This window comes from Penaeus japonicus, unplaced genomic scaffold (genome assembly GCF_977035675.1).
Source record: "Penaeus japonicus unplaced genomic scaffold, GWHDUDI00000001_assembly GWHDUDI00000019, whole genome shotgun sequence".
NCBI lineage: Eukaryota > Metazoa > Arthropoda > Malacostraca > Decapoda > Penaeidae > Penaeus > Penaeus japonicus.
The window spans coordinates 900,074-910,073 of record NW_028234421.1 but is presented as its reverse complement, the minus strand read 5'-3'; the positions used below and the strand labels follow the sequence as shown (position 1 = coordinate 910,073).

The following is a 10,000-nucleotide window of genomic DNA, read 5'->3' as shown; positions in this document are numbered from 1 at the left end:
CACACTTTCAGTATTCATATTTCCAATGGACTAAGACAGATGACAGTATTAACTTATTATTATTATTATTATCATTATAATTTTATAAATAAAAAAACTTATTCATTTCTGAAAATGACCAGCCTAGGCCTAAATAGACTTTGAAAAGGCCTTAAAGTGGAAGTCAAAATTCTTCATCAGCATCTACCAAAACAAGACAAAGCAAGTTCAGATAATTGAAAATGCTCTAATTGTTAATTCGTTTGGGTGTCTGGTGATACACTTCGGAATTGATATGATCTATATGTTATAGACGATACTTTAAGCCCATTAAAGTATTTTCAATTAATGATTCTCATGTATGTTACAAGTTTTAATTATTGCATTTTATTTTACGTCCACATGCTTCTTCTATTTAATATTTATTTAATAACCAACCCTGCTAATACCCTTGAAATGTTATTATAGAAAAATAAATGATACCTACCTTCAATTCAATTAAATTGAAAATATAAGTCTTTTGTAAATAGATAACTGAAGTTGTATATATTTGATGTAAATATATTAATATATATCAGGCTTTTATTTCAATAACACCATACTAATATATTTCTCATCTCACGTACATGCAGGTTTACTGGATAGCAGTTGCAGCTCAATATTCTTATCCCTGTAATTTACATGTACAGAATAGTATTAAATGAATCTTTGTATCTGTATACTATAGAAGTTCGTTTTTCCCATAAGTCACCTGGGAATTCTGACTCAGTAAAGCACAGCAAATCTAGTTCAGTTTGTGATATTTGAATTAATTATATTTTTCATTACAGTAAATGTTATCAACAAGTGTTTGACGATGAGATTATGAGATTAATTAAATCAAGAGTATTTACAATGTAAGCAACATGCATACTAAAATCAAAAAGTAGTCCTTTTAATTAAGAATTTCAGAATATAAGTAATATCCTGTTAGTCTATCAAATGAGACTTTATTCATTTCTGTTTGTGCAAGACAATATTCAACAGGATTTGGTGGTTTGGCTCCTTTTATAAATCTCAACACAAACAACAGATGTAAAAACAAACAACGTTCTACATAAAGAGCTCATTATGACATGTAGAAAAAGATATAAAAGCAACTGAATAACTTCACAATACAAGAGATGTAATTGACGTGATTTGATTATATCTTCCTCTGAAATACACGTGTGTAATTCTAAGGAAAAGACGATTGAAACGCATCAATTACGCCTCATGTGTTGTGAAGTTATTCAATCTCAGTTCCATGTGCAAATGAATGACAACAAATTCAAAAGTTGGAAGGTCAAGTGCCATAGGAAATAGACAATTGTATACAAATTTACAAGTAGATTAACAAAAAACTGCACGATTACCTACAACAAAAATGAGATATAGTTTATCCTTCACCACGTAGATCAATAAAACAACAACTGTGCCACTAAGTTGTACTTATCATGTATCAAGGTGGACAAGTAACCACATTCTTAACCCATTGTGGACAGGAATAGATTCGTTTGCCCAGTCTCCAGGATGGGTTTTATTTTAGAGTGAGGCAGCTTACAGCACACCTTCAATTTTCCCACTCTTTTTTAGTCACTCATTGTAAAGCTAGAGCCATTTTTGTGTTTTACTGTCTTTAGAGACATATATGTCATATAACATATGATATAATGCTGCAGGTTACTAAAATTATAGTTCAAGGTCCATATCAGCTCATTATTTTCGTATTTATGTACTGTCATGAACGAATATGAAACATATAACTATCCACAATGAAGATAATATGAAGAAGTAGGGAAGAGGAAGGAAACCTGTGCTTATGACTGTGAGTGCCACAGTAAAAGGCATCCCTACTGGCACAGAGGCACATTGTAGATGGTCTGCGTCAGTTTCCTTTTCCTGTTCTGCTTGCACATCCTTCATCTGCAGTACTTTAGGGCAAGAGGTCAGCAACTTGTTGTGTGCCATCACTCTATAAAGATAGTGCTTGCTAGAGACCATGGATGGGTGCCATTCAAGGCTCTCTCTCCTGTTGGTGCTAGAAGAAAATGGTGCCATCTAGGTTTTGGATTTTACGTGAAACCCATTTTTGTTAAATATTATGGCAATCATAATAATTATGACTTCAATTGTCATTATCACTCACTCATTACTCATAGCACAATCAATTAACCCATTCCCGACGGGGGAATTCTAGCCTTGAATGTCCAAATGCCGGGGCGTTCGAATTATTAGGCCTAAATCAATTGAATGGCCGGCACAATACTGTGCCGCCCGGCAACTGGGCTTTTGAATGCGCGGTACACATGCTGTACCACCCGTCCTGTGTGGGTTAACATAGTGATCGAAAATCCCTGAACGTAATGTACGTCATGACACCTGCAGTATGTATGCCATGACACCCCATACGCAATGGGTTAAGTAACCAAAAAAATTATATTCTGCCTTGGGCAACTGGCAAAACATAAAAGAGGTACAATAAAAACACACATAAAAAGGTTATAAATATATAATTTTGCATGCTAGAAAAAGAGTGTTCCATAGATTAGAAACTATACAATATATATCTTTTCCATCTCTTCATTCCTGGCTTAGTTAATTCATAAAAGCACATCCTATTAACAGTATATATCACATTCCAAAGTTGAAAAAAAAAAAATTAGTCCCAGTTACCATATACAATAAAATAAAATAGATAATAATAATGACAATGAAACCAGTCATGTGCAAACACAAGTGCCAAGACAAGTGTTCCAATACATGCTAATAGTGCTTATATATATATGACTACCCTGTATAGGACAGCTGTTAGGTCAGTATTTTGTCTGTGACAGTTGTGATGAAGGTGCAGTAATGGCGCTCCTCGAGGCCCTCTGGTTCTTCCTTGTCACAGTCGGCCACGCTCTCCTCCAAATCTGTGATAAAAAAAACATTAATAACAACAAAAATAGTTATGATTTATTTTTTTCCTGAAAATTCAAGGAAAGGGATAAAGAGGTAAGATCAAGTAGGCCTACTAATTGACTCTTTGACCATCCATGCGTTAAAGTGGATTAACAGTACAAAATAAAGGCAGGCAGCCCAATCTCTGTCATTAATGAGTTAACTTTTGCCTCATTTTAGAAGAATATGTCATACAATCCACATTCCATTTATTCAACTGTACGTTCACCTTCCAAGTTGCAATATCCCATAAATTTGACAAAAAAAATAAAAAATAAATAAATAAATAAATAAATAAATAAATAAATAAATAATAATAATAAATATATACCCCCAAAAAACAAAGTACAGACAATAAACAAACAAAGAAACAAAACACACCAAACAAAGAACCAACTCCCTAACAAGAACGCAGACTCAGGAGACGACTCACCATTGTTAGTGTTCGGGAGCTGGATGAGTGGACGGTGTGATACATGGCACACCAGCGTCTTCTCCAAGGTGCTGTGGGCGCTGTGCAGGACCAGTTCCCACATACTAGGCTTCAGGCTAGAGGAGGTGTAAGAAAGAACCCTTCAATTCTTTTTTTTCTTATCATCAATAATATTATTTTTCCCCTTCCCATTGCCTAATTTTGTGTCCCTAGTGTTTATATCACGTGTTAAGTATGTTTGCTTACATTTGTATTGATGGGGTTACAAAAATACATTTAAGTCATTAAAGCAAGTTATATACAAGACACAAACCATACCTATTGAGCAGCTGGTGAACCGTGAAGGTGGAGAGTTTGAAGCTGAATGAGTAAGGTGATGCAAGACCTTCTTTCAGCTGATTTAGAGCCTGTAATTGGTAAAATATAATATAACAACTAAAGAAAGTAAAATCATAAAATAAATACATACACAACAAAGATAAATGGTGTGATATGTGTATACTGTAGGTATGATGAAGACTGCATGCTCACTGAAAAGTCAGATAGAATGATAAAACATATGATACTTGTAGAGAATATATCTTGAGAGAAGTAGGAAAAAGAGTTTTAATCAACAAGAACAACAATTTTAATAACAATAATAATCATAAAAATAAGAAGAACAACAACAACAATAATGACAATAGCAATTACCCTTATCTTTGTCACAGCAGCAATAACAAACCCTGTTAAGATACCGCCCACGCGCACACTACTCACCTGTGCCGTGAACTGCACGAGGGCTGAGGAGGGCAGGTTGAGGTAGGTGTGCAGCAGTACCACCACCTGCAGTGCCACATGGAGCTTCTCGAGCTGCATCACTGCATCTTCCATGCAGTCGGTATAGCCCACGAACCACGACAGCTGCTCTCCTGTGGCCAGATCGCCCGCTGTAGAATAAATGGTTGATATTCAGTGGATATTAGTTACTTTGTGTTACAGTGCTCATGCTATTTACTTTGATGACTGCACCTAGTGATAGATGGAGTGTCCGAGAATGAATCGTCATGCAATCTGGTAGGTGTAACTATCAGAAGTGAATTACACATCTCAATATTGTATGCAATGAATGTTGTTCATCCATATCTGCAAATATCTAGAATAATGCTAATTACATGTGACCTATCATCATACTTCTAAAATGTTGGAGAGTAATGAGTGCCATGGGTCCTTCAACCTTTTATCATTGACTATTCATCATTCTGACCTGCTAGAACCTATAGATGTAGCACTGTAAAAAGTCGATTGTTTTTCATTTAGAAAACAGAAAGCAGACATGGCACAAGGAAGAGAGAGAAAGAATAATAAAACAGAATGCAATTCCACCTTGGAATATGTTGATATAATCCTTCTTAATCTTCTCAATGCCCATCTCAATGAGCATGTTCAGAGGCATGAGACCAGTCAGCTCAGGAAGGTCTGTCTGGCCCCTCATCAGACTGCGCACTAAGTTTCCAACCTGCAAGAGGCCGAACTGTTATTCCTATTTCATTACATGTCTTCTCTTCAAACTGTGAACCACACTATATCTTCCATATCAGAAAAGTGGAAGATCATGACCAGTACAGCTAGCAATATTATCATACTATATGCAAAAATATAACAGTGGTACAAAAAATGATAATTAATGCCTACCTGTGTGTTGTTCCGCACATGAATTTGTGGCCGAACTTGACCCATTACAACTGCCTTGAAGATATAATCGAGACTCTCTTTGAGTTCCTGGTAAGACTCGCATTCTGTGGGAATTAGGATATATTTAGATGTATTGATTGAAGATCGTGCATTTTTCATTTATGATTCTGAATTTTAGGAAAGCCAAAGATTAATGGCTGTGAAATAATGGAACACTGTATGAAAAGAGAATAATAATATAATAATAATAAAAACTAATTTTCTCATGCAATCCAACAAATCCAAATTAAAAAGTTCACATATTGCAATTTGTTTCAACAATTTATATATATTTGTTAAAAATAAAGTTTTCTAGAGAGCTACATCAAACTTTTATACTTCATAGTAAGATGCTTATAGTATTAAATAAACTAATTGTCAAGTCCATAGAAAAATTGCTTCAGCAGCTGCTCAGTGAAAATGTCAGTTGTCTCAGCACCCAGCCAATTTTCTCCCTAATTTCTTAAAAACTATTAGTCCCATCATAATCTGTTTATGGTGTCAAAAAGTATGCAAAATTCTGTTCCTACCTGCAAAAAGCACACAAAATTTGTGACCAAATACTTTGAGCAAGTGTGGACATCTTTTGTTCATTCATGATCATCCATTTATAAACTCCTATTTATGTATCTCTCTCTCTATGCATAGACCTATGAAAAAATAAAAAATAAAAAAAATCACAATACACTACCCTGAAAATTGTGTGAGCCTAGGTGTGACCCTAAAAATAATGAATTTAATAATATACCCACCTGTGCATGAAGGATTACAAAAATGTAAATGAATCAATAAGAAAAGAAAATTCTAGGGTGACATGAGCAACTCTAAAAATAAATACTAAAATATATATATAATAATAAGTCAATTACATCTTTTGATTATGCTACAAATATAGGAAAAATGAACAACTCTCTCAAAAATGAAGAATAAAATTATAATAAGTAATTCATCACTAACATGACCCATCAACCAAAAGCAACAAAAAAATACAAGAAATGGAAAACAAAGAAAATGCAATAAACATAAATAGTAACAAAAACAAAATCCTCAATTCCTCACTCATGAGAACCATCCACAGGAGGTCAATGAAGTCCATGTTCTGCCTGCGACTGAAGAACTTCTCCTCCACCTTCTTGTCGCAGTCAGCTGCCACTTCCTCGTCCTTCTTCTGGCGCTGGCCTGAGGTCAGATTCGCTTTTAGTTATAGTCCTTGCTCATTGCCTCTCCCTTGCAACTTTTTTTTTATAGGTTTGGTGGGGGGAGGGGGGGAGGATAAAGAGGCATTTGCTTTTATTTGTGGCTCTTTTATGCAGCAGAATATGATCATATGGGGCTTACCAGTAAAGCTAGAGAGGGTCCAAATGCAGAAACATTGGATACAAATAAGTATTATGCTTTATGATTCTTTTTGTTTACATTTCTCTAGCACTGTTACTCTACTTTCTTATAAATTAATATCTTTCAGACCTGTACTTTTATCAAAGCTATATTCATTACAAACAAATAATAATAAGTTAAACATACAAGTTTCTACACACATTTCTTGAAAATAAATATTAACACAGATGACTATAGAGAAAGGCACAAATGAGACTGAATAAGATTTAACCAAAACATCTTTATTACTTAAATTGTCTCTTTTATAACTTGTCTACATTTGGCACAGTGTTCTCTAGATTAAGAAATCAGAATAGATGAACAATCAAATAAAATTCATTAAAAAGAAATACATAGTGATGAATTATTATATGTATAAAATATAAAATACAACATCTATAATGATATAAATACAAAAAAAAAATCCACGCACCTTTCTCCCTGATACTGACAAAGACCTCTTCGATCTGCTCGGCTACAGTCTTGTCTCCTTCCCTCACGAACCAGGCCACCTCCCCCGTGCTCAGGCCCGTCACGAATCCCCGCAGCACACTCAGCTCTTGGTGCATCTGGTGGGCTGCACTGCGTCTGTCGCTGGGCACGATCACCACATTCTGAATGGGGATTTTAGCAATTGGGGTTGGTCGTTCTGGGTTTTCAACAATATGATAAAATGTTCTTTGGTGGTCCACACATTCTGGTGGATATTTTGCATTTGAGGTTACCTAATTTGTTCCTGTACAGAATGATCTCTAGAGGGAGGAGATATTTTGCACACACTAGTGGAAATCTTGCAATGCTTTGAGATTTAACCTAAGGTTTATGTTGTTGTTTTTCCTCATATGCTGCAAGACTCTCACAGCAAAAAACTTGGGCAGATTATAGAGACCATGTAAACAAAAGTAATAAAACAAATCAAACTACACACACACACACAAGCACGCACGCGAGCGCACGCGGACGCACCCACACACACGCACAAATACACATGCACAAACACACACACACAAAATCAGAACAATAAACAAAAACAAACAACACGTTCACACTCACAGCCTCGGTAGATGCGTTGGGAGCCGGGGGAGTCAGGATGGTGAGAGGTCGCTTCCAGGAGCAAGTCAGCTTGATGCTCGAACGCTCATCTTTGTCCTCCCCCGAGAGGATGTCATATGCGGCTAAGACTGTGCTCTCCACCTGCGGACGGGGTGAACAGTGTTATGCTGGTGAGAATATGGGGGGAATGTGGGATGAATAATGTGGATATATAATGAAAAATGGAGCCATATACTGCAGAAAATAGAGGCCTGATCAGATTGTGAGGTTTGATCCTTATTCATTCAGTCTGACAATTTTCAAGAAAAAGGAACACAAAAACCCATGGAATCTCTATTCAGACTTGCCACTTCTAACACTCATTAACTAATGAAACAATACATTTTCTATTATATCTACTTCTGTGCTATCTGAAGCATCATATTTTGTTACTTTTCTCCATGGCTCTCCACCATCATAATGTTAACCGTCAACATCAAAATCAACATCATTATCATTAATTTTGAAATAATCATCATAACCACTATCATCATCCCTGCAATACAGTCTTCATTCACAGAATTAGTTTTCCTTTCCTCTCTGACAAACTACACCATACCATCTTGGTGGGGAAGGTGGAGGTGTGGTGTATCTTGAGGTGGTCAAGGGAAGGGAGCTCCTCACTCCCAACGTAAGGTCCAGCTGAGGTCACAAGGGTCCGGGAAACCAGGTCACCCACCCTGTGCATCCCAATGAAGAACGTGCCCTGAGTGCAAGAGAATTGAATGGTGGGATAATTGGGGTGAGCCAATATTACTGCTTGTTGAAATGTCAATAAAGTGGGAAAAACTGAGCAAGAAGGATAGGAACAGATAAAAATAAAGATTCATTAAAAGTCAGGCATAAACAAAAAGACAGAGAAAGTAAAGAGAAAGAGAGAATGAGAGGGAAAAAAAAACTAGCCAAGTGAAACAAAGAAAACCTGAGACAAAAAAAGGAAATAAAAAATGAAAGTAAAAAAGGACCAACACATCAAAAATAAAGCAAATATAACAAAAAGTAGGAACATACAAGCAACATTATACCAACAAACAACAGAACAAGATCTAACCTGTGGATCCTTTCCATCACACACCACCCATAGAGGAGTGCAGTCGTCACTATCAATTTGGATTTTGCACAGAGCCAGGTTGACCTTCGAAGCAACCAGTCTGAGGGAGGGTAATTAAAAGTAGTGTATTCGGTGGAATTTGTAGTCCATTGTTTTAAAAGTTTGCACATATAGATTAAATTAAAAAGAAACATCTGTCCTGTTTAAAAAATGACTTGTGTCAATGAAAAAGACTGATAACTGCTGGCCACCGGAATTCAATACAAACTAACTAGTATGTTTATCATCAAGTGAGCTGGAATCATTGTTGTTGTTAATAATAATAATAATTCAAAAACATTTATAAATTCATTATCTTCACCCAAATTTGCTGCAAGAGATGGGTGTGTACGAGAGCTCCCCCTTTATCCTCTTCTTGCCCGAAGCAAGACTGACAGTGAAGGGGGAGAAGTCTGAAGTGTCGTCATCCACCATGAAGGGGCATCTTAGAGGGGAACCGGTCACGTCCAAGTCTAGGAAGTGGGGCAAAAATGATAATAAATGAACTGACACTGAGGGAAATTATAGTGATGAAAATTATCACTTTTAAAAATCTACTAAAATGCTTAAAATGGTAATAACAGATTCTCAAAATAGCTGGATACAACATGGACAAATTAAGCTACTCATTAATTATGTCCTTGGCTAATTTGATAGTAGACATTTGTTCTTTGTATAATCATTTATCGAAAAACTTGAACATAATCTTTAGAAATGTAAAGAAAAATTTTAAAAGTCAAAATAGTAATTCTATGTGTCAATATTATTCCCAATAAAGGGGGTGTCAGGGTGCTATCAGATGTGGACGCTGCAAAACAAAAGCAGCTATAGTAGGTTTCCCAAACTAAAGCTACCACATAAGGACAGAATACAACAAATATCGGCTACTGATACCAAAAGCATTCTTTGGTTTCACTGTGCTTTTCTGTAGAATTACCGTCACATAAGAAGTAAAACGAAATTTCACTTACCATCACCTGAGGATTTTTCTTTGGTTGGTGTGCGAATAACTTTACTCTGGTTCTTGTTGATGACAAGTCCAGGGTCGTCGACACTCATCAGGCGACGGATGTGCTGCAGGTCAATGCAAAAGAAGAGAAACTTTAAAATTTTGCAAAAGAAACTTAAACTAAAGACTTGTTAATTCTTTTCTTCTCTCTAAAGAGTATTTTGAATGATGACAAAGGAAGCCATTCATACAAACAGGATCACCTATATGTTTTAAATCCTCGGAATTCAGCATCTGCACTGGAGCGATATTACTAATAAGCCTACATGAAAATCCAGTGGGAACTACATGTGTTGCAAGATGGCAGGCACTTGAGTTATGATAGCAAGTTATATAAATAGAA

The 10,000-nt window shown here is 35.9% G+C and overlaps 2 protein-coding genes across 2 annotated transcripts in view; one reads left to right on the top strand and one right to left on the bottom strand.

Moving 5' to 3' along the window:
- The window catches only part of LOC122258580 (uncharacterized), a 6,465-nt gene extending 5,914 nt beyond the window's left edge, over nucleotides 1-551 (top strand). Inside the window, exon 3 of the mRNA XM_043024594.2 lies at nucleotides 1-551. This exon is cut by the window's left edge and continues 1,613 nt beyond it. The gene's annotated coding sequence lies outside the window, so the exon portion shown is untranslated.
- A 1,942-nt stretch (nucleotides 552-2,493) lies between these two features.
- Zwilch (zwilch kinetochore protein) overlaps nucleotides 2,494-10,000 on the bottom strand; it is an 8,669-nt gene continuing 1,162 nt past the window's right edge. Inside the window, exons 3-15 of the mRNA XM_043024595.2 lie at nucleotides 9,620-9,722; nucleotides 8,971-9,121; nucleotides 8,610-8,709; nucleotides 8,118-8,264; nucleotides 7,520-7,660; nucleotides 6,900-7,080; nucleotides 6,149-6,268; nucleotides 5,051-5,154; nucleotides 4,742-4,874; nucleotides 4,136-4,305; nucleotides 3,695-3,783; nucleotides 3,377-3,492; nucleotides 2,494-2,915 (exon numbers count right to left, since the gene is read on the bottom strand). Coding sequence (XP_042880529.2) covers nucleotides 2,809-2,915; nucleotides 3,377-3,492; nucleotides 3,695-3,783; nucleotides 4,136-4,305; nucleotides 4,742-4,874; nucleotides 5,051-5,154; nucleotides 6,149-6,268; nucleotides 6,900-7,080; nucleotides 7,520-7,660; nucleotides 8,118-8,264; nucleotides 8,610-8,709; nucleotides 8,971-9,121; nucleotides 9,620-9,722 — 1,662 coding nt within the window. The 3' untranslated portion in view covers nucleotides 2,494-2,808. The remainder of the gene's footprint in view (nucleotides 2,916-3,376; nucleotides 3,493-3,694; nucleotides 3,784-4,135; nucleotides 4,306-4,741; nucleotides 4,875-5,050; nucleotides 5,155-6,148; nucleotides 6,269-6,899; nucleotides 7,081-7,519; nucleotides 7,661-8,117; nucleotides 8,265-8,609; nucleotides 8,710-8,970; nucleotides 9,122-9,619; nucleotides 9,723-10,000) is intronic.